The sequence below is a fragment of the Xenopus laevis genome, chromosome 5L (genome assembly GCF_017654675.1).
Source record: "Xenopus laevis strain J_2021 chromosome 5L, Xenopus_laevis_v10.1, whole genome shotgun sequence".
Taxonomy (NCBI): Eukaryota; Metazoa; Chordata; class Amphibia; order Anura; family Pipidae; genus Xenopus; species Xenopus laevis.
Genome location: NC_054379.1, coordinates 10,736,552 through 10,761,580, shown reverse-complemented (window position 1 = coordinate 10,761,580; position 25,029 = coordinate 10,736,552). Strand labels below are relative to the sequence as shown.

Genomic DNA, 25,029 nt, shown 5'->3' with positions numbered 1-25,029 from the left:
GGGTGTTAACTTCATAACTAATACCACAGACATTTCCACACACACCCCTTTCTCAAAGCCAACTGAAGACGAAGACTGGCCAATCACAAAGCAGATTTCAAGAGGCTCTCTACATCTGGCCAATCAGCATAAGTCACACAAGTAACAACAGAAGCGGCTTTGATTTATAGGGGCGGGCTCTCTTTCTTACACATGCACTGCGAGCCATACAAGCTTGATGCATTGTTTACATAGTGGAAGCCGAAGTTACTGACAAGACTCACAGCTAATCAAATACCTAGAAAGTCCCCTGATATGCCTGCCAACCAATGAAACTAGGGGGGCTGGGCTGTGAACTGGTCTGCACGGTAGGCAGGTCCAGCAGCAGAGCAGTGAGAATGGAATGGATATGCAGGATGGCTAGACATGAATGAGAGGCGGAAGGAGAAAAACAAGGTATATGGTCTTTACATTTGGCGCTTCCTCATGTTGTCCTAAAATGCTTTCCGTACATTATCTCTCCTGTCGACTGTAACCAGGATACTGACTGAGCTGTTTCCTCTCACTGACTTAGGAATGAGTTTCTCATTATTGTTTGCAGGGCTGGTTTGTAAGGGGCACTTCATCTTTTTATTCACTTTTAGTTACATAATGATATTCATGGACGATTTACATTTTTTTTAAATGTATTATCCTTTTTGTTCAGCTGCTTTCCACAATGTCAGAAGCTATAAGGTTGCTAGGGTTCCATTTACCATAGCAACAAGGTAATGGTTTGCATTTCTGGCTTCATTTGCTGCTGAGGAGTGAGTTGTACCCGGTCTCCTTTAGTAAGACTATAGTTAGTAGAGTTTTGTGGGGTGGGCTGGGTGCTGGCACATTCAAGGTCCTCCACTGCCTAACAAAAGAAGTAGCTAGAAATGTTGTGTTTGTGTTTCTATACCAGCCCAAGGCAACCACAGCCGTTTAGCAGTAAAGATCGGTGCCTCCAAAGATGCCCCAGTAGCTCCCCATCTTCTTTTCTGCTGATTCAATGCACATGCTCTGTGCTGCTGTCACTTACTGAGCTTAGGGAGCCACTCACAATATACAGTACACATAGAATAGAAATGTCACAATATAAGGCTGATTAGTAATTAATACACATACATACCTCCCAACATTTGAGAATAGGAAAGAGGGACAAAAAATTAGCCGCGCGTAGCGCGGCCGAATTTTTTTTGGCCACGCCCACTCGATGGACACCCCCCCCAAAGACACACCCATTTTACAAAAACACACCCCTTCCCCTTGGTTGACACGTGCCCCTGTTAATAGTGAGCAGCTGTACAACACACCCCAGGAACCCACTGTGCCCTTCCATTACACACACCTGTAGTTCTGCGGGCATTTATGCAGCTGAGCTCTCAAGTCCCGACACGACACTTTGTAGCAGCAGAGCTCGGACACCGCCAGACTCCTCCTCCATCGGTTTGGCCGCAGGCGCAACGCCGCAGTAGAACCAAAACAAGCGAGCGTCGCGAGTGACAGTGTGTGCTGCGGCTATAGCAGTCTGGCAGCCAAAGGATCCAAAATGAAAGCTCCGAGAAAGCCAGGCTCCTTTGTATAGCGGCTTTCGCCTTTCCCCCCGCCTCAGCTCCCAGCCCAGACTGAGTCCCAGCGCGCACAAGTCTCTGAATCCTGCCCCCTCCTTACAGGGTGGGACTAGATGGAGACGCGCACGCCGCACAGCTTGTGACATCACGGCAAAGTCTCTTCTCGCGAGACTTCGGCAAAAAACGCACCAGGAAGAGCGACAGAGCCCCAGTGTAGCGGGACATTAAGGCTACATTCCGGGACAGCGGGACAGGCGCATAAAAGCGGGACTGTCCCGCCTAAAACGGGACGGTTGGGAGGTATGCACATAATTACTACATGGCAGCACAGAAACCAGTGCAATTAGCATCAGAATTTAATAATCAGCAAACCTGTAGCATCAGCTTATATTACAGCCAGGGAAGCTCATTTTCTGCTGGATAATTAGTGACGAGCCCTAAGCTTAGCTTCTCAACAGCCAATCAGAGCCCACTGAGCATGTGAGTGTCACAGACACTTTCCAAGATGGTGACCCCCTGTGACAAGTTTGAAGTCCTGGATCATTGCTGCTATTGACAAGCTGAAATTTTAGGCTGGTGCAATATACTGTGCATTTATAGACATATTCACTTTTAGGGTTTAGTTCTCTTTTAAAGTGTTGGTTCACCTTTAAGTTAACTTTTAGTATGTTATTGAATGGCTAATTCTAAGCAATTTTTCAATTGGCCCTCATTTTTTTATTTTATAGATTTTGAATTATTTTTTAATTACTTCTTCTTCTGACTCTTTCCAGTTTTCAAATGGGGGTCGCTGACCGCATCTAAAAAACAAATGCTGTGTAAGGCTACAAAATGGATTGTTATTGCTACTTTTTATTACTCCTCTTTCTATTCAGTCCCTTTCCTATTCATATTCCAGTCTCTTATTCAAAGCAATGCATGGTTGCTAGGGTAATTTAGACTCTAGCAACCGGATTGGTGAAATTACAAACTGCAGAGCTGCAGAAAAAATGAAATAACTTAAAACCCACAAATAATAAAAAAATGAAAACCAATTGCAAATGGTCTCAGAATATCAGTCTCTACATCATACTAAAAGTTAGCTCAAAGTTGAACAACCCCTTTAATATTAATGTTATTAATAGGGAAGAAAAGTGAAATTTAGGAAGGAGAGTGAGAGAGTGAGTGTAGAATGTGATATTCTGAGACAATTTGCAATTGGTAGAGATGCACCGAATCCAGGATTCGGTTCGGGATTCTGCCTTTTTCAGCAGGATTCAGATTCGGCCAAATCCTTGTGCCTGGCCGAACCGAATCCTAATTTGCATATATAAATTAGGGGGTAGGGAAATTGTGACTTTTCGTCATAAAAGATGATTTTTTTCCATTTTTTCCTTTTCCTGACCCTAATTTGCATATGCAAATTAGGATACGGATTCGGCCGAATCTTTCACCAAGGATTTGGGGATTCGGCCGAATCCCAAATAGTGGATTCGGTGCATCCCTAGCAATTGGTTTAAATTTTTTATTATTTGTGGTTTTTGAGTTATTTAGCTTTTGATTCAGCTGCTCTTCAGTTTGCAAACTCAGCAATCTGGTTGCTAGGGTCCAAATCCCTCTAGCAACCATGCACTGATTTGAATAAGAGACTGGAATATGAATAGGAGAGGCCTGAATAGAAAGAGGAGTAATAAAAAGTAGCAATAACGATACATGTGAAGCCTTACAGAGCATTTGTTTTTTAGATGGGGTCAGTTACCCCAGTTTGAAAGCTGGAAAGAGTCAGAAGAAGGAACATTATTGAAAACTATAAAAAAAAATAATAATAATTAAGACCAATTGAAAAGTTGCTTAGTATTGGCCACATAATGTGTGCCTATTGACTTGATCTGTACTACTTTTCATTACTTACTAGTCAGACCCTCTCCTATTTATAGTCCAGTCTCTCATTCATATCAATGCATGGTTGCTAGGGTAATTTACACCCTAGCAACCAGATTGCTGAAATTATAAACTGCTGAATAAAAAGCTAAATAAGTCAAAAACCACAAATAATAAAAATGAAAACCAGTTGCAAATTTTCTCAGAATATCCCTCTCTACATCGTACTAACAGTTCATTTAAAGGTGAACAACCCCTTTAAAAATGACTGGGGGGTCCATTTGCTACACTGATGTTTACTTGGTAAAAAGACGAGTTAATAAATCCTCTGACGAAGAGCAATCTGTATTATTGTAAGCTTGCCATCTGTGATTTATCTAATGTTCCTCTATAGTGTAGTACAGGTATGGGATCCATTATCCGGAAACTCGCTATTCAGAAAGCTCAGAATTACGAACAGGCCATCTCCCATTGACTCCATTTTATCAAAATTTTCCAACTTTTTAAAAATGATTTCTTTTTTCTGTGTAATAATAAAACAGTAGCTTGTACTGGATCCCAACTAAGATATAATTAATCCTTATTGGAGGCAAAACCAGCCTATTGGGTTTATTTAATGTTTATATGATTTTCTATTATAAAACCTCTGCGTAGTGTTGCATGAAAGAACTCTAGGGGGCAGCTTGGGAACACAAGATCGTGTTTATGTTATGGTGGGTATGGTGGGAGCTTTCATCCGAGTTTGTATAATTGAAATGTAGGCATCAACACTATTGTATTTGTAGATCAAACATGTCTGTGTAAGTGTAACACCTTGCTTGAGTCTGCAACTTTATACTATATATTATGTGTAAAGAAACAGTGTATCAGCTAAATAAGAATGTGATGTACACAGAAGGCAGGTGTATGTCTGAGGGTGGTAGTACATGGACAAAGCTATAGTGTGCTTCAGTGATTGAATTTCCAGCAGTCACTACTCCTAGTCAGAAAGGTGTATTAGGAGTTATATTACAGTTGTCATCTCTCCCTACTATACCTGCTATCCCACAGTCACACTCCCTTCCCAGAGACTATTATCCACTGTTACTATAGACACCATCTCTCCCTACTATACCTGCTATCCCACAGTCACACTCCCTTCCCAGAGACTATTATCCCACTGTTTCTATAGGCACCATCTCTCCCTACTATACCTGCTATCCCACAGTCACACTCCCTTCCCAGAGACTATTATCCCACTGTTACTATAGGCACCATCTCTCCCTACTATATCTGCTATCCCACAGTCACACTCCCTTCCCAGAGACTATTATCCCACTGTTACTATACTACACCATCTCTCCCTACTATACCTGCTATCCCACAGTCACACTCCCTTCCCAGAGACTTTTATCCACTGTTACTATAGACACCATCTCTCCCTACTATACCTGCTATCCCACAGTCACACTCCCTTCCCAGAGACTATTATCCACTGTTACTATAGACACCATCTCTCCCTACTATACCTGCTATCCACAGTCACACTCCCTTCCCAGAGACTTTTATCCACTGTTACTATAGACACCATCTCTCCCTACTATACCTGCTATCCCACAGTCACACTCCCTTCCCAGAGACTTTTATCCACTGTTACTATAGACACCATCTCTCCCTACTATACCTGCTATCCCACAGTCACACTCCTTCCCAGAGACTATTATCCACTGTTACTATAGACACCATCTCTCCCTACTATACCTGCTATCCCACAGTCCACACTCCCTTCCCAGAGACTTTTATCCACTGTTACTATAGACACCATCTCTCCCTACTATACCTGCTATCCCACAGTCACACTCCCTTCCCAGAGACTATTATCCACTGTTACTATAGGCACCATCTCTCCCTACTATATCTGCTATCCCACAGTCACACTCCTTCCCAGAGACTATTATCCACTGTTACTATAGGCACCATCTCTCCCTACTATATCTGCTATCCCACAGTCACACTCCCTTCCCAGAGACTATTATCCCACTGTTACTATAGGCACCATCTCTCCCTACTATACCGCTGCTATCCACAGTCACACTCCCTTCCCAGAGACTATTAATCCACTGTTACTATAGACACCATCTCTCCCTCCTATATCTGCTATCCCACAGTCACACTCCCTTCCCAGAGACTATTATCCACTGTTACTATAGGCACCATCTCTCCTACTATACCTGCTATCCCACAGTCACACTCCCTTCCCAGAGACTATTATCCACTGTTACTATAGACACATCTCTCACTACTATACCTGCTATCCCACAGTCACACTCCCTTCCCAGAGACTATTATCCACTGTTACTATAGACACCATCTCTCCCTACTATACCTGCTATCCACAGTCACACTCCCTTCCCAGACAATTATCCACTGTTACTATAGACACCATCTCTCACTACTATACCTGCCTATCCACAGTCACACTCACCTTCCCAGAGACTATTATCCACTGTTACTATAGACACCATCTCTCCCTACTATACCTGCTATCCCACAGTCACACTCCCTTCCCAGAGACTATTATCCACTGTTTACTAATATAACACCATCTCATCCCTACTATATCCTGCTAATCCACAGTCACACTCCCTTCCCAGAGACTATTATCCCACTGTTTCTATAGGCACCATCTCTCCCTACTATACCTGCTATCCCACAGTCACACTCCCTTCCCAGAGACTATTATCCCGTCGTTAGAAGAGATGAACATCTGTTTTTTATTAGAAAACAAGTTTCTCCAGTGGTTTTCCCTTAGTGTAACAGAATCAGTGAAGGTCAAAGCCAAACAATTCAGCACAAAATACACTGGGTATTAGCCTGGCAGATATTTAGTAAACTATCTGTGTTCCAGTTTATTAAATCTATAATTTTTATTAATAAGATTTAGCTCTCAGAAAACATTCATTCTTCTTGCCCTGGAAGTCTTTGCAGTCAAGTTGACTATTTTACCCTGAATGTTCAGTCAATACACGGCCATCATCATAAAGCAGAGAATACACTTCAGTCTGCTGATGATATATATTTGTTGCATTTCACATCGTCTAGTCTTCTGTAATGATTGTGTTCTGTAGTAATAATAGCAATCAATAATAGTAATAATAGTAATAGTAGCAATCAATTATAGTAATAATAGCAATCAATAACTTATGCAGTTTGGAGCTCCCAAACCTCCATATGGTAGGACACAGCCGGGACTCCGGGAGAGTTAGTATCAGTATCCAGACTCTGTGAGGGATAAAACATTCTGTTTTTATGTCATTATGTTTTGCTGTTTATTTTCACTTATCGCATGCTACATTGTGTTTCCTCTCCGTCAGCCTTCCTGCTGTTTCCTCCCACTCATGTCATCCAACTGTTCCATTCTTTCTCACACCTACACATTTTTCCACTTGATTCGTGTAAATCTAGAAACCTTTGCCTCGTTCCCCTCTCTGCGGAGTCTGCAACCTGTTTCCAATCTTGCCAGGGAGATTCAATAACATTCAATTGCTGTTTTATCACCCGATGTGCATAGTGTGGTTTTTAACACCTTGTTTTCACCTACCTGATAAGTTGTGGGGGGACTCTGAGTAACACTAACAGGTACAACATTGAAAGGACAAGAAGGTTTGATGAAACTTTGATGCCCAGGCTTCATTTTAATGTAAACTTCTTCCTTAAAGGGATTCTGTCATGATTTTTATGATGTCGTTTTTATTTCTAAATGACACTGTTTAAAATGCAAATAATTCACTCTACAATATAAAATGTAATTCCTGAACCAGCAATTGTATTATTTAGTTGTAATATTGGTGTGTAGGTGCATCTCAGGTCATTTTGCCTGGTCATGCGCTTTCAGAAAGAGCCAGCACTTTAGGATGGAACTGCTTTCTGGCAGGCTGTTGTTTCTCCTACTAATGTAACTGAATGTGTCACAGTGGGACCTGGATTTTACTATTGAGTGTTGTTCTTAGATCTACCAGGCAGCTGTTATCTTGTGTTAGGGAATTTTGTTTATTGAAAAAATACTATAACAAAGTAGCAAAATCAATACAAATAAATATTACACAGAGCACAGAATAATAAACTTAAAAATAACAACAAATCAAATAATCAATCTGTAACCTTCAATATTATCATTAAAGTTTAAATTTCTATTCCTCAATCCATTTACTTTTAGGGTTTCTGAGATTTAGTTGCTGATGTTCTCTGTTCTCCTGATCTTTACTCCTGAACCCCACTCATTCCTGGGGATCCCTCATCCTGTTCTAGGAAGACACTTTGCCCTTCACTTGAAACCTCCAACTTTCCCTTCCTTTTCTTCCCAGAATCCTCTTTCAGCCTCCCGAGACCTGTTGTTTTACAAGGGAGTCTAAAGTGCCCCCCAACTGCCCATCACCATTTCTTTCCTGTTTTAGTTCCTCTTCCTCCTGTTCCATTATCTCCCCCCAACCTTTGCTGTTGAAAAAAGTTCTATTGGATGTCACTGGCTTTGCCTTGGATGCAAATCTCTTCTTCCTTTTGTTTCTTACCTTCTGCCACAACTGCCTTTCTACTACTGCTCTGGTTGCTACAACCCTGACCTCCATCTCTGTGCCACCTTCCTCTGTCCTCTCTATGCTACTCTTCTCCCTAGTTGTTTCCTGTTCTCTCTGCACCACACTTACTTCCTCCTGTCCCATCTGCACTTCCTCTTCTCTATCCTGCACTTCCTCCTGAGCATTGAGCACTTGCTGTTGTGACTCCCCAGACTGAAATAGCTCCTGTTCCACCGTTGGATAAGCCTTGAGGATAGAGGATCAGGGCATTTGCGGTGTGAGTGACCCAAGGTCATGCACAGGTTACAGCGGATTCGGTTACACTCTTTACTCACATGGCCCTGAGCCCCACACAACTCACACACTAACTTTACAGTCACTTGCCAAATGTCCCTTGAGCCGCACCTGAAGCACTGGCAGGGCTGCCCTGGGTAAATACAGGAGCCTCTCTCTTTCCCTGTGAAGAAGGAATTTGGGAGATGCCTGGTGATGTTATTCTGTACCTGCAGCTTTACCTGCACCTGCCACCGAAAAGCCTTCCTCATCATACACCTTTCTCAGGGGGGTCAGCACAGTACATTGTTTCCTAAGCGGACTCATTTTTGAACATTACAGTGACCAGCTTAGTGCCGAGCTTAGGGTCAGGCCTGGAGACCGGAACTGCTCTGAACCCCTCCCAGTCCGTCTCTCCTTTCTTCTGATCATACAGAACCTCTCCAGCCCCTGGGGAAGATTAAAACTGAGATCAAATTCTATGGCAGACTGGGCAATAAAGGCAAAGACATCCTGAGGGGTAAATCCTGAGCTTCCTCCCTGGTACCTTGGCCTTTTCCACTTCCCACTGGATCCTGACCGCATTCCTCCTTTTAAATACTGGGCCGTTCTGTGCCCCTTTGTCCTGCCTCTCGCTCACAAAAAAACCCTTCTCCTTTCCCAGAAGCTTTGGCCTCTTTGCACATTCTCCCCAGACACCTTGTGCTCATGCACCACCCCACTTTCACTCTGTGCCAGCCCACCCCCCACAACCTTCCCAGACCTTTCTTCCTCCATCCTTACCCCCCCCCCCCACTCTCATCCGTCTCATTCCAGTCACATCATTATCACATGGCATTTCATCAGGGGCATTAACCAGAACATCATGAGAGGGATTTTGACTCAAGTTCTCAATCATGTGACTCAGAGTCCCACTTGGCAGTTCTTTATTGCCCCCCATCTCCTTAAACCTGTCCTTATGGGCATAGAATTCCTCCCAGGGCTTTATCTGCTCCATTGTCTCCTTTATCTCCAGCTCAATGTCCTCCAGCTATTTATTTAAAGCCACAGCCTTCCTGATGCCCTGGGCCCTTATAGAACCACTTGCAAAAGTCACACTCTATCTCCCTCATGATCTCCTGACTCAGTGTCACTTTCCTGCTTTGCAGCAACTCCATACAACTTAATGCAGTAATGACCTTATCAATCACCAGAACACTGCCCTAAGGATTTGCTTGCACTGGGGCACCAGTCTTTATATTGAGACCAGCAGGGCCATGAGGGGAGATCTTACCCTGCCCCATGTGTGATGTAGAAGGCAAACCTCTCCCTTTAAGAACCATGACATTAGCAGTAGATGGTAAATCAGAAGCACAAAGTACATTTTTTGCCTTTAAGGCCCATAATATAAGAATTGCAAGTATTATCAGTGGATGGAAAAACATTGTCTTTAATCACCATCACACCAGGTGCAGCAGAGTCAGAAGGCGTTACATTGCTTTGGCCCTTATTTAATACACAGGGTAAGTCACAGCCATTGGACATCAGCAGTTACAGTATCAGTCACAGACTCAGCGGGAAAACTTTCCCTTTGCGCCCCTGTGATATGGTTGGTAAATCAGAGGGCACAGCAGCCGTGCCAGTATAATGCCCATGCACAGACATACCTGCTCTGGCTGCACTCCAGCGCTCCTCCTGCCGCTCTCCGTGTTCCTCCTGCACTCCCTCTGCCATATCAGCAGCCAGTAAGTCCCAGGGAGAGTCCATTCTCCCAACAGCTCCACTCTGTGCACTGCTGCCCCCTTCCCCCCAGCATACCTGTCTGCTTGTCTCAGGTGCAGCAATCACCTTTCCCACAGCTCCAACACTCTGCTCTCTCTGTGTTGCACCTGCATTAACCTCTTCAGTGCCACTGGGGAACATCACTGGGGAATTGTAGAAACTTCCAACTGGGCCTGGGGAATCCATTGCAGGTTCTTCCTCACGCTGGGGCTGCTCAGGGCCTGTAGCAGGTAAATGTCTGGCGCCTTTGCAATTGGGGCTGCACTTGGCTTTTATCTTCCCACGCAGGGAGTTTCTCTCTCCAGTCTGCTCCACAATCTTCCTTGCACCCAGCTGAGTCCTGGGCCCACTGGCTTTAGCCTCCTGAACCTTAGAAGCTGGATCAGGCTTTTTCCTCATTTTGATCAAAATCCAAAACAAACAAAGAAAAGAACAAAAACTCTCACCAGGTTTTACCCTGATGCACTGAAAACCAACCCCCAGACCCTCAAGGGGCCTTGAAAAACTTCCCACTGTAGCAGCAAACTCCACACAAGCTCTTAGGGTTAGGCCATACTGGGCGTTTTGGGGAGTATTGGTCGCCTGGCGACTAATCGCCTCGTCTTTGCGGCGACCAATCTCCCCAAACGCATTCCCTGACTCTGCGCCGGCTAAAATAAAAAAAAAACGCCGGCGCTAATCACACGCGGTGATTCGTTTTCCGAAGTCGGCCGAAGTTTCCTGAGACAACTTCGGGAAATGAATCGCCGCATGTGATTAGCGACGGCGCAGAGTCAGGGAAGGCATTTGAGGAGATTGGTCGCCGCAAAGACGAGGCTATTAGTCGCCAGGCGACCAACTCTCCCCAAAACGCCCAGTGTGGCCTTACCCTTAGTATGAGGGTATGTTATCTTGTGTTAGAGAGCTGCTATCTGGTTACCTTTCCATTGTTCTGTTGTTAGGCTGCGGGGGGGGGGGTGATATCACTCCAACTTGCAGTAAAGAGTGACTGAAGTTTATCAGAGCACAAGTCACATGACTGGGGGCAGCTTGAATGCAAATTTGAATTACAGTTCGTGGTTTTAAACTTGAAATTGCAATTTTTGACCAAAAAAAAACAACTCTAATTTCCCTTTCGAACCTTAGTAAATCTGCCCCTTAGAGTCTTCCATTTTTAACAAATGTTAATTTTAAAGATGAGGTCGACCATAGTCACTTGTTTGTTTTCGTCACCAAAAAACTTGATCTTTGCTCGATTTGGGCCCCCACATGTGCTTGACCCAGTAGGGCATATGCAGACCCACCTGGAGAGGACTACATTGCAGGCAGTCCTTGCTTGATGTTCTAGAAACTATGAATGGTCCCTTGTTTGCCCAGAGAAATGTCAAATGACTCTTCTATGCTCACTAACTTAATTTTCTGAGCATAGAAACCTGACTGTAATTTCCTTTTCTCCCGGATGTGTCTGGTATAAATTACAGCAGGTAGCTGATATAAACTGCTAATATCATAAAGACTAAAACATTAATCTAAGTGCAAGTTTTTTTCAGTGTGAATAAGACTTTTAGCATTCTGTGTATACTGTATTGTCTTCATAGTGCATCCTCTCCTTCTCCCACTATGTACAGGTATGGGACCCCTTATCCAGAATGCTTGGGAACTGGGGTTTTCTGGAAGAGGGATCTTTCCATAATTTGGATCTTCATACCTTACGTCTACTAGATAATCATGTAAACGTTAAATAAACCCAATAGGCTGGTTTTGCTTCCAATAAGGATTAATTATATCTTAGTTGGAATCAAGTACAAGCTACTGTTTTATTATTGCGGAGAAAAAAGAAATCATTTAAAAAAAAAAATTGGATTATTTGGATAAAATGGAGCCTTTGGGAGACGACTTTTCCGTATTTTGAAGCTTTCTGGATAATGAGTTTCCGGATAAAAAATCCAATATCTGTACCTGCAAGCAAATTGGATCTACAGTATTCGTTTATTCACCAATAAATAGACATGATTACTATCACACCTCCAAAATGATACAACGGAGCTTTGCATTAATTAGCAGGGAATACTAATATTTGCATAAATAATTGTATTTTCATACAATTCTTACATAATGATTGATCTCATTTCATGTTGGGAATGTAACAAGCGACTGTTGGCATGTTTATTTTATGTCTTACATCATTGAGTGCATTTTGAGGATTGTAGAAACACGTTTCACCTACTTTTACCTTGTTCCTTTCATGTGTCCAAAGCTCCAGACTAAAACTATGAAAGAGGTTCCATTGCCCAAATGGCAACTGGGCATTTACCTGCTCCTTTCGGTCGGTATCCATGCTTATTCCTTTTACGAGGTCTACTTGGCTTCCAAAGGTAAGAACACATTTTTACAGCTTGATATTGGAATATTGGCCTGTTTTATCCTGTAGCGATAGAGATTAAAAGCCCTAATCTCTTTTGATAGAGAATTTTTGGGTAGAGACCACCTCTTGAGGAGAATGGTGCCAAATGCCAATATCGGCACATACCAAAGTAGATTAAAGTCCAAAAAAAGAGAGAATATATTCACAGTTCACTCCAGTCAATAGGTGCATATATATATATGAGACTACAACAGAAATTGAGTTTTCTCCAAAAAGATATAATTACCAAAAAGTAATTAAAAATCCAAAAACATTTATTAGGACAATACAGGTGAAGGTCTAACGAATTTCGTTCCTGTTGAGGGACTTTCTCCCTATAAATAAGTGCCCCAACAGGCATGAAATGCGTTAGGTCTTCATCTGTATTGTCCTAATAAATGGATTTTTAAAGGGGGCCTGTCACCCAGACACAAAAATCTGTATAATAAAAGTCCTTTTCAAATTAAACATGAAATCCAATTTCTATTTTTAATTAAAGCTGTCATAGCGGTTGTAAGCTGATTTAAAAATCTCAGCTTTTAATGAAATATTGTCAGCCCATCCTCTATGCCTAGGCATAGAGGCAGGGCAGACAATTGCTTTCACTTTCCATTCAGCACTTCCTAGATGTCACTAGTAGTGATGTGCGGGTCAGGGTTTCACTGACCCGCACCCGACCCTAACCCGCCCTGCTCCAGCCCGCGTCTGCCCACTTCCGGGGTTCTATTATAGACCCGCCCCGCCGATGATGTCACAATGACGTCACAAAAGGGGTGGGGAGAGCAGATGCGAGACTATAAAACCAGAACCCGGAAGTCGGAAGCCGGCATTTGAAGGTGGTGGGCGGGAAGAGCAGGAGAAGAGCTCAACCCCCACCTGCCCGCCACCCGCGAGGAGCAGTGCGAGGTTGACCCGAACCCACCCAACCCGCGGGTCGGTCCACACATCACTAGTCACTAGTCTCCCCACATTCCCCCTCTCTCTTCACCATTTAATTGTATAGCCAGGGCATGGGGATGGACATCAGGTGCATTCTGGTGCACAAACAAGATTCTGAGATGATGCAAGGCTTGCCTTAATAACAGTGTCCACAAAATGGCTGCTGCCTGCTTGCTATAATTATGAATTCCCAGACTTAAGGAAACAGGATTCAAATAATTTATATAGTGCAATTAAAGTTCATTTTGCTTGACTAATGTGATAAAATAGGATTTTGAATAATTTTTTTGAGTGACAGGTCCCCTTTAACTGCTTATTGGTTATATCTTTTTGGAGAAAACTCACAATTTCTCTTGTAGTCTCATAGAGATCACCTCTTCTCAAAGCTGCTGCAAAATACTTATAAAAGCAATAAGGCTTATAACAAAGATTGCACTCTGCAGCTGTAACCTCTAAAGGAACTCCACATCCACAAATCCAATGGATATATTTATTACACTATTATTATTTAGATAGCACCATCCCACAGAGCTTTGCAGGGGATACAAATACAGAACAAAACAGTTGACCTTACTTATTAGAGCTTACAATCTAAGAGGGAAAAGGAAAACAGTGAGGGTTTCCAGTGTGACAGTAGAGTTCCTGATGGTTTGGTTAGTAATGGGAAGTGCATTGTGAAAAATGGGAAACCAATGAGTATGTGGGTGAAGAGTAACGGGGTTAAGAAGGTGGGTCAAGTTGCCAAGGGGTGAAAATGAAAATTTAATATAAGCTTCATCATACTGAAATAAGAAACTTTCTAAATACAATCAATTATTTTTTTTTGCATTGTTTCTGAAATAATCAAGTTTATCTTCACTATTCCTCTCTCAGCATCTGTTTCTCTTCATTCTGTCTTCATGCAGCAGTTGGGTGTCAGATATTCATTGGCAGTTAGATCCAATATATCTTATAGGGGGGCTCCCTTTCGTACCAGATGTATTAGAGCTCATTCAAATGACTTATTCCAGTACAAATAATATCTAACAAAATAACTGCCTTTTGCACAAATCCTGCATGTAGAGAGACATGGTGTCTGGTGATTTTAATAGAGTGATCTCTAATACATCTTCTAGGCAAAAGGAGCCCCCTATAAGATATATTGGATCTAACTGTCAGTGAATATCTGACACCAAACTCCTGCATGAAGACAGAATGAAGAGAAACAGATGCTGAGAGAGGAATAGAGAAGATGAACTTGATTATTTCAGAAACAGTACAGAAGTATTAATTGTTTGTATTTAGAAAGTTTGTTATTTCAGTATGCTGGAGCTAATATTACATTTTCAATTTCGTGATAGTTCCCTTTTAAGTAATCGTTTGAAAACCTGGAGGTTCTGGCAGTGTCTAATAGGACTGGGGAGGGAATTCCAGGGAATGGGAATGTGTGCAGCATGTGAAAATTCCTGGATGCGGGATTGAGAAGCAGTTAGTGAAGATGAAAGGAGGAGGTCATGTGTAGACTCAAGGTTGCTTGTTGGGGATGCACTTGGTTGTTATAAAGGTGATGTATGGTGGTAGAAAATTGATGAGTGCTTTGTAAGTACAGGTATGGGATCTGTTATCTGGAAACCCATTACCCAGAAAGCTCTGAATTACGGAAGGAGCATCTCCCATAGACTCCATTTTAATCAAATAATCCAAATATTTAAAAAACGATTTCCTTTTTCTCTGTAATAATAAAACAGTAGCTTGTACTTGATCCCAACTAAGATATAATTAATCCTTATTGGAAGCAGAACCAGCTTATTGAGTTTATTAAATGTTTACAAGCTTTTCTACTAGACTTAAGGTATGAAGATTCAAATTACAGAAAGATCCCTTATCCGGAAAATCATTTTGGATAACAGGTCCCATACCTGTACAAGGATAGAGTGACAGAGATGGGCGGCAGGAGGAAAGGTGTATAAGTCTGGCCACAATGTTCATGATGAATTGCAGTGGAGTCAGTTCAGACATGGATAGCCTAGAGACTAATCTGTTTTAGCAGTCTGTATGGGAAATGACAAGGCCACGAATGAGAATGTTGTTTGTTTCCTGATTGGGGAAGAGTCAAATACAGGGTGTGTTCCAAGGTGAAAGCGTGCTCTTGTAAACATCTAAATGTGGGGAATGAATGAGAGTCAGAAGCGACTCCTAATCAGGGAACATGGGAAATTGGGATTATATTTTTGTTTTTCAACTCTGAGACACCATATATTTGTCTTTGTCTCCCACCCATTCACTGACCAGATATTTCCTCTTTCTTACAGAGCACGAAGAGGAACTAACTCAGGAGTTTGGTCTTGAAGCAGATTCTTCGTTCTTTGGCCTAAAAAAGGTAGGCCGGGACATGCTTCTTAATAAAACATAGTGAAGATAAGAATGACATAATTTCTAGAGAGACATTCGCTGTAGGTAAGAATAAAGGGTTAACTGGTGGGGGTCCAGGTGCTCAAGCCCCAGACCTTCAGCTCAGGGATGCAAACAATATGCATATATGTGGTAGTAGGCTGGCACAAACCAATGCCCATGACTAAGCACCCTGGATGGGTGCGAAACGCGTAGGGAGGATGGAGATGCAGATATACATTTTAACTTTGTATAAATAAAATTATTTTTTAATTGAATTATTCTGGTCCTGTGGATCCGTTTGAATACCGGTCGGCCCTGCCCTTTCTACATATTCTTTTCCATACCGCTCCCTAAAGCTGGGGGTTGCACCCCGACCATTTTCACTATTTGGTGAGTCATTTACATTTTTTTCTGGAGCACCTTGTCCTCTTCTAACTATTGAAACAAACCAATGCTTGATGCAGTTAAAAAAAGATTCATTTAGTTTTATTTTACTACGTCTAGGCTATGACTAAGTGCCCACAAGGCACGAAACGCAGAAGGCTCTTTTGAGATGTCTTTTGCTAAATAAAACTTTTTTTTAACTGCATCAAGCATTGGAGTGTGCTCCGGTTTGTGCCAGCCTACTACTACATATATGAAGATTAGATTTCATTAAGTAAATATTTTCCTACAAAACATATAGCCAGAATGTGTTCTTTTTCTAATTAAAGTGGACCCGTCACCCAAAAAAATTATTCAAAATCCTATTTTATCACATTAGTCAAGCAAAATGAACTTTAATTACACTGTATAAATTATTGGAATCTTGTTTCCTTCAGTCTGGGAATTCATAATTATAACAAGCAGGCAGGAGCCATTTTGTGGACACTGTTATTAAGGCAAGACTTGTGTCATCTCAGAATCTTGTTTGTGCACCAGAATGGGGGACCCAATGTCCATCCCCATGTCCTGGCTACACAATTAAATGGTGAAGAGAACGAGGGAATGTGGGGAGAGCAGTGACATCTAGGAAGTGCTGAATGGAAAGTGAAAGCAATTGTCTGCCCCGCCTCTATGCCTAGGCATAGAGGCGGGGCAGACAATATTTGATTGACAGCTGAGATTTTTAAATGAGTTTACAACAGTTATGAATGCTTTAATAAAAAATGGAAATTGGATTTCATGTTTAATTTGAAAAGGACTTTTATTATACAGATTTTTGTGTCTGGGTGACAGGTCCACTTTAACAGGGTCGGACTGTGCCAGCGGGACACTGGGAGAAAACCCCGCCGGCCCAGGTCCACTCCTCTGACTGGCTACCTCCTCAAAGTTTAAAGGAGAAGGAGGGGTGCCTAACATTTGCCAAATGTTAGGTATCCCCAAGTGATTGCATTTACTTATCTGACATCCCGGGCCGGTGCTCCTATCCCGGGGTGTCTTCCAGCAATCACCACAGAACGATCGGCTTCCTTCTTCTTTCTTCTCGCGGCTGCACATGCACAGTAGAGCGAAAAACAGAAATTTAACGTAGTGCACTTTTGTTCATGGACATTGTAAATGAAGCCTCTTAATGGGATACTGTCATGGCAATTTTTTTTTCCATAAGACATCAGGTAATAGTTCTGCTCCAGCAGAATTCTGCACTGAAATCTGTTTCTCAAAAGAGATTTTTATATATTTAATTTTGAAATCTGACATGGGGTTAGACATATTGTCAGTTTCCCAGCTTCCCCCAGTCATGTGACTTGTGCTCTGATAAACTTCAGTCACTCTTTACTGCTGTACTGCAAGTTGGAGTGATATCACCCCCCCCTTTCCCCCCCCAGCAGCCTAACAACAGAACAATGGAAAAGTAACCAGATAGCAGCTCCCTAACACAAGATAATAGCTGCCTAGTAGATCTAAGAACAGCACTCAATAGTAAAATCCAGGTCCCACTGAGACACATTCAGTTACATTGAGTAAGGGAAACAACTGCCTGCCAGAAAGCAGTTCCATCCTCAAGTGCAATATTACAACTAAAAAAAAATACACTTGCTGGTTCAGGAATTACATTTTATATTGTAGAATGAATTATTTGCTGTGTAAACAGTTTAAATAAACTGCTTAGGAAAGATTTGAGAAAGGTTTCTATTTGTTTTCCAAGCAGAAGAACATCAGAGCAGCTTTTTTCTCCTGACAACTTCCTTGACTACTTGGTGTCAGACTGGTGGGAAACTGACCAGCAGGTGGCGCTGTTGTAACTAAATTCATTCATATTAACAGCACATGTATCCCTTAATATCTTTAAAAAAAAAAAAAAAAAAAAATAATGAATGTAAATTACAAAAGAGCTTAAAATAGCACTCTCAACAATTTTACATTCTCTTATTTTTAAGGTTTACTTATCCTTTAAGAAATTTAAAAAAAAAATCCCTGTAGTGTGTGTGTGGCGTACACTTCCCTGTGCTCATTCTGCGACTGTCTCTGATATTGGGAATTTATTTAGTATGCTCTGCTTAATTCCAGGCAATTTCCAGGCACTGATTGCCGCAGCGCCCCACGCTCGCTGCTAGAGGTCACGCGTTACTAAATTTTCGCTGCTTCTGCTAATTAAATTAAACTACCTGAGCAGTATGAAAAAGCTCATTACCCGGGTTAAACGTCCATAGAAGCATTGCTGCCCTGAGCATTTAGGAAAGATAAATTGCATTCTAGACTTTCATTGCCCCAGTAATTGCCAGGTAGTAGTTATTACACGGAAAGGCATATGAACAAAAAAATTTACTATAAAAGATGCATTTGTCAGTAGAAACCGTAAATCGTAAAAAATATTGAAACGTTAGAAATACATTTGCTTTCACCTTGCATAACTGCTGGCGTCTGCTACATTGTGTCAGAAGTCAGAGCCAGCGGTGCAGAGAATATGAAAAGCCAGACTGGTACTGTTTTCAATAAAATGACAGCAATTAAAGGTGAAGATCCCCTCTATTGCAGCGGACTTGATTCTCTACTAGGGCCACTTGCTAGCACCATGATTGGGGAAGCCATTTTCTCTTATGTTTGGGAAATAAATCTCATTTAAAGGGGTTGTCACCTTTAAATGAACTGTTAGTACGATGTAGAAAGGGATAGTCTGAGAAAATTTGCAATTGGTTTTCACTTTTTATTATTTGGGGAGTTATTTCGCTTTTTATTCAGCAGCTCTCCAGTTTGCAATTTCAGCCATCTGGTTGCTAGGGTCCAAATCCCCCTAGCAACCATGCACTGATTTGAATAAGAGACTTGAATATGAATAGGAGAGGGCCTGAATAGAAAGATGAGTTATAAAAAGTAGCAATAACAATACATTTGTAGCCTTACAAAGCATTTGTTTTTTTGAGATGGGGTCAGTGACCCCCTTTGGAATGATGGAAAGTGTCAGAAGAAGGCAAATAATTCTAAAACTATAGAAAATAAATAATGAAGACCAATTGAAATGTTGCTTAGAGTCAGCAATTCTATAACATACTAATACTTAACCTGAAGGTGAACCACTCCTTTAAATAGAATTTAATATGGGACGTCTAGCAGAAAAACATATGTCTGTAGGTATTATTTGTATGCAGAACATATTTCATAGACAAATTGCACAGGGCGAGGGCATCGCTGATGGACTGATATTTTATATGTATGACCAAGAGTTGCTGCTGCCAGTGTTCTCTTGCCTGAGGCTTTCTGCTTGGCTTGCATGAGGATCGTTCTGATGTATAATCTTCTTTCTTTGCTTTTGATTAAATATTCTGTAAGCGTAACCAACAAGGTTTTTAAAGCACCAGAACTGGCACTAGAGGTAGGCAGGATAGGTTCTAGGATGCAGCTCCCAGCGAGATTAGATTCTGACCCATTGACAGACCCGCTGAATGACAGAGCGGGAAGAAGTGGCAGTTAGGGAGTAACTGTCAGGGAACGAGCAAGTGACAGCTGTGGGACCTGTTGGGGAGATGCATCAGTGGTAGGGACCAGGTAGTATTATCTACTATAAGGGGTCATTCACAGAGATCCCAAGTGCAAGAACACTAATAGGTGCAAAAGCACATTCTGCTCATTTGGCTACGTCATCAAACAAGCAGAACTCTCACTGATATGCCCACCTTGAGGCTGATCCGATCGCTGGGCCCTAGGGCGGTCGGATTGAGGGCTGCATCAATAAACTGATGTGGTCCTCGATCAGACGGGATCTGTAAACCCAATCAACATCTGGTCGACTTTCGTCCAGATATCGATCAGGGATCAGGGCCCCATACACTGCCCAATAAGCTGCCGACTTAATCTGTCTGCAGTTTATATCTGCCCGTGTATGGGAGCCTTAAAGGAGAAGAAAAGGCTAAAACTAAGTAAGCTTTATCAGAAAGGTCCATATACATAAGTACAATAAGTAATGTTGCTCTGAGTCCTCGGTCAAAAGAAACAGCACATTTCTTTCCTTCTATTGTGTACTCATGGGCTTCTGTATCAGACTTCCTGTTTTCAGCTTAAACCTCCAGGGCTTGGGCGTGAGCATGCTCAGTTTGTTCCTCTTCCCCTCTCACTTCTCTGCTGTAATCTGAGCCCAGAGCTATGAGTGAGCAGGGAGAGACTCAGGCAGGAAGTGATGTCACACCAAGCTAATATGGCAGCTGCTATCCTAAACAAACAGAGAGCTTCTAGAGTTGTTTACTCGGGTATGTTTAAGCATTCTGCAGAATAAATATAATGTTATTAGCAATATTGTGGCTAATCTATTGGCAATAAACTGCATCACTTGCTTTCCTTCTCTTTTAAGTCAGAGTCAGACTAGGTGGGTCTGGGCCCAGTGGGGGTGCAGCATTGGGGCCAACACCCCTCTTCACAATTAGGGGGAGCAGCAATTGGGTTCATGGAGCTCACAATCTAATGTGCCCATGGGGAGCAGGTATAGGCCGGCGAGGCCCACCCAGTGTTCTGTCTGGGTCGCTCCAGTCCAGTCTGACCCTGTCCTTAGTTCACTTGCATCTGCAGTCTGGCTGGCCAGATTTTCAGTTGGCTGTAGGTAGAGAAAGCAGGGCCAGATGACTCTGTAGCCAGGTAAGTACCTGTGACCTGCACATCATTGTTTCCTAACATCCATGTCTGAATAACTTGCAAGTTACAGTAGAAGGCTGGAATGGGGGCTCCCCATGTGCCTCCCCCCACCTGCTCTGGTGGCAAACATCGGCACACCTGTATTCATGGGGGGGTGCACAAATTTCTGCACTCCATTTTTGAGCTCAAAGTGAAAAAAACATGGCAACATATATTTTTCTACCCTGCCCCACACTTTATACTTGATCTCCTAATTATGGCCTCCCTTGTAAGGGTACATGTATTAATTGTATTCCCTACTTCTGAATTGGGGGGGGCAGTGCATTTGGAATGTTAGATTGTTCATATGAGTTGATTAAATGTATACTTTTCATATAAAGGATGCCACTGACTTTGAATGGAGCTTCTGGACCGAGTGGGCCCGTTGGCCTTTGCTTTATTTATCGGTCGGTCATGTGCTGGTTTCACAGCTCTCCAGACGTTACTTTGAACAGGTATGTGTGTTTTAAAGGAATATATGTGCATAGAAACATGGGCTCTTTACTTTAAAACGAGAAATGGAATTTTAATTCTTTTGCACCTTTCTGGCTTTCTGAATGCAAATTTCTGATTGTTTGCTATGGTACATTTTGCACCTATAATTTATACATTATGTTCAAATTGGACACCACCTTTGAGTGATAAAAACGTGTAATTTTCTTATGATCTATTTCTAGAGCAATACATATTATTAATGGCCTGGCACCTGCCCACTCTAAATTTCCTCTATTGTCCCAGACAGCTTTAATTTCATGCTTAATTTGGAATGACAATATCTATATAACCACTAGGGATGCACCGAATCCCCGAATCCTTCGCAAAAGATTTGGCCGAATACCGAACCAAATCCGAATCCTAATTTGCATATGCAAATTAGGGGTGGGAAGGGGAAACACTTTTTTACTTCCTTGTTTTGTGATAAAAAGTCATGCGATGCCCTTATTTGCGTAGAAGAATTAGGCCGAATCCAAATCCTGCTGAAAAAGGCAGAGTCCTGGGCGAATCCCGAACAGAATCCTGGATTCGGTGCATCCCTAATAACTACTAAGTAAATTGGTTATTTTGTTTCCAAGGTACTTCTCTAAAGGGGTTGTTCACCTTTAAATTAGCTTTAAGTATGATATAGAGAGTGATATTCTGAGACAACTTGCAATTCATTTTTTTTTTTGTACTTGTGGTTTTTAACTTACTTGGCTTTTTATTCAGCAGCTCTCCAGTTTGCAAATTTCAGTAATCTGTTTGCTATACCCTATTTTTGCAAACAGAGCCCCCTAACTGCTTATGTGTCATAACTGTACAAAGACCTTTCTACACCAAACTGCAAAGCTTTTATAAATGTAGAGTTTTTTTACGAGATGTTTTAAAATTGCCAAAAAATGTTGCAATTTGCCGCATTTATCTCACATATTGTTTTACATACAAAGGAAGATCTCCCTGCTGAACAGTTTTATGCCCAACATACAAAGATATACCAAAGTATGTGGTTATGTACGGACCCCCAAATGAAAAACGTGTGAATCTTCATGCATGCCAACTCAGCTGCTGAAAACAGAGCCCCCTGACTGCGTATTATTTGCCATAAGACCCCTAACAGTACAAAGACCACCAGAAAACTATATATTTTTGGAAAGAACACATTCTGATGAATCCAACAATGGAAAAGACCTTTTAAAGGAGAAGGAAAGTCGTCTTGCACTTGTTGGTGCCATATGTTAGGCACCGAGTGATTGTATTTACTTAACTGAAACCCTGGGCCGGTGCTCCTATCAGCAGAAAACTTCACCGGCCTGGGGTTATACCAGTGGGCACTACGGAGCGATCCTCTTCAATAATCCTTTTTTCAAATTTCCCGGGGCAGACGAATGGGCAGTAGAACTAAATAGCCGACTTTTTAGTTAAAAGTTTGGCTTTTCGCTCTACTATGCATGCGCAGCTGCGCAAAGAAAGAGGAAGACAGAAGAGGATCGATCCATGGTTCTCACTGGAAGAGTACACCACAATTTTACATTAGGTTTTGTGCTTCTGTACCAGCCCAAGGCAACCACAGCCCTTTAGCAGTAAAGATCTGTGTCTCCAAAGATGCCCTAGTAGCTCCCCATCTCCTATCTGCTGATTCACTGCACATGCTCTGTGCTGCTGTCACTTACTGAGCTTAGGGACCCACTCACAATATACAGTACACATAGAATAGAAATGTCACAATATAAGTCTGATTAGTAATTAATACAGATAATTACTACATGGCAGCACAGAAACCAGTGCAATTAGCATCAGAATTTAATAATCAGCAAACCTGTAGCATCAGCTTATATTACAGCCAGGGAAGCTCATTTTCTGCTGGATAATTAGTGACGAGCCCTAAGCTTAGCTTCTCAACAGCCAATCAGAGCCCACTGAGCATGTGAGTGTCACAGACACTTTCCAAGATGGTGACCCCCTGTGACAAGTTTGAAGTCCTGGATCATTGCTGCTATTGACAAGCTGAAACGTTAGGCTGCTGCAATAGGTTCAGTATATAAAATATGGCTTTTTTAGCCACATTAATTTTTAGGGTTTAGTTCTCCTTTAATAGTGTATAAATACATTGTTTTATGTTACATTTTGCAACAATCCTCAATCTCTGGTGGGGTTGTTTCCTTGCTTGGTGCTAATTAAAGGCTGCCGTCTGTATGCAGTGATGTAGTCTGTGTTTTATGAACCACATTACTCCCATCTCCTTCCCCAGTCATTACTACTGAAGCTTTCACTTGTGATTGTGTGTTGCAATTTCTTTTCATCGGAGAAAGTGTCCCGTCGGGATATAAATTTTCCAGTAAGCATGATATCCTTTAAATAAATGAGCGTGGTTTGTTGCAGTCGGTTTTAGTGCATCTGAACTCCTCAGTTTGATTGATAACGTTTGTTAAGTCCAATTTTAAGGCACACTAACCCATTTTTCCATTGGGATCCATAATGAAAATGTTAAAGGGGAAGTTCACTTTTAGTAAAGTTCTTCCAATGACAGTATGGATTAATTTTTCATACCCTAAATTTGCATTGAAATTAAGCTAAACCTACTTGTTGGGTCCAGCGCATCCATTGGATCCCACCTTCTACAGTACAAATGCATAGCAGGTAGGGTAAAGTTAGGAGGAGTCAGGGCAACTTGGCTTCAGTAGCTGCTACGTCTGCTTATGCTCCACCTCTTTCTCGCTTATTTGCATATTGCCAACTGATTTGCAGAGTTATGAAGAATTGGGGTATGTTCAATAGCATCTAAAGCTGCACTGGATCAGCGCTGAACATGATTGGAGACATTAACTCAAGTAAAAGGTCCGTCACTGACTCTGTAGGGATGCACCCATTCCTGGATTAGGTTTGGAATTCATCTGAATCTGAGCTATTTTCAGCAGGATTCAGGGGAATACTGCACCTGGCCATAAGGAATCCGAACCCTAAAACAAAGTGAAACATTTGGCGTTCACATCTCCCACGAGCACCCTCTTTTACCATGCTTAATATAATACAATGCACTGATTTTGACATGGGCTCGAACCCAAAACCTAGCTTACCCCCTCCATTTAAATGCATGGAATCATCATCCCAGAGCCCTCCAATATGATCCAGAGAGGTGCAGGGCGTAGACAGGTTAGGCATGTAACATAGTATAGTAACATAGTAAGTTAGGTTGAAAAAAGACACACGTCCATCAAGTTCAACCTTTTTTTTTTTTTCTGTATCTGTCTAACTGCCAGTTAATCCAGAGGAAGGCAAAAAACCCATCTGAAGCCTCACCAATTTGCCTCAGAGGGGGAAAAATTCCTTCCTGACTCTAAAAATCCGACCAGTCCCTGGATCAACTTGTACTATGAGCTATCTCCTATAACCCTGTATTCCCTTACTTGCTAAACACCATCCAACCCCTTCTTATACCTATCTAATGTATCAGCCTGTACCACTGATTCAGGGAGACAATTCCACATCTTCACAGCTCTCACTGTAACAAACCCCTTCCCAATATTTAGCCGGAACCTCTTTTCTTCTAATCGGAATGGGTGACCTTGTGTCAGCTGGAAAGACCTACTGGTAAATAAATTAGATTATTATATGAACCCCTTATATATTTATACATAGTTATCATGTGTGGCCAAGATGCCCTTGGATCACTTAGGATCTGGCGTTTTGGTATCTCTGTGATTAGGTAAGAACAGAAATAGAATGCAAAAGAGATTTTTAAAATGATGAATCCTCA

The 25,029-nt window shown here is 42.0% G+C and overlaps 1 protein-coding gene across 3 annotated transcripts in view; it reads left to right on the top strand.

The window, feature by feature from the left end:
- Window positions 1-233: 233 nt before the first annotated feature.
- The window catches only part of hhat.L (hedgehog acyltransferase L homeolog), a 155,418-nt gene continuing 130,622 nt past the window's right edge, over window positions 234-25,029 (top strand). Inside the window, exons 1-4 of one of the 3 annotated variants that reach the window (XM_018262566.2) lie at window positions 234-435; window positions 12,258-12,375; window positions 15,635-15,702; window positions 21,140-21,253. In XM_018262566.2, coding sequence (XP_018118055.1) covers window positions 406-435; window positions 12,258-12,375; window positions 15,635-15,702; window positions 21,140-21,253 — 330 coding nt within the window. In that variant the 5' untranslated portion in view covers window positions 234-405. Of the gene's footprint in view, window positions 436-10,113; window positions 10,252-12,257; window positions 12,376-15,634; window positions 15,703-21,139; window positions 21,254-25,029 lie in introns of those variants that run through there. The other 2 variants (XM_018262563.2, XM_018262564.2) reach the window with 2 other exon arrangements.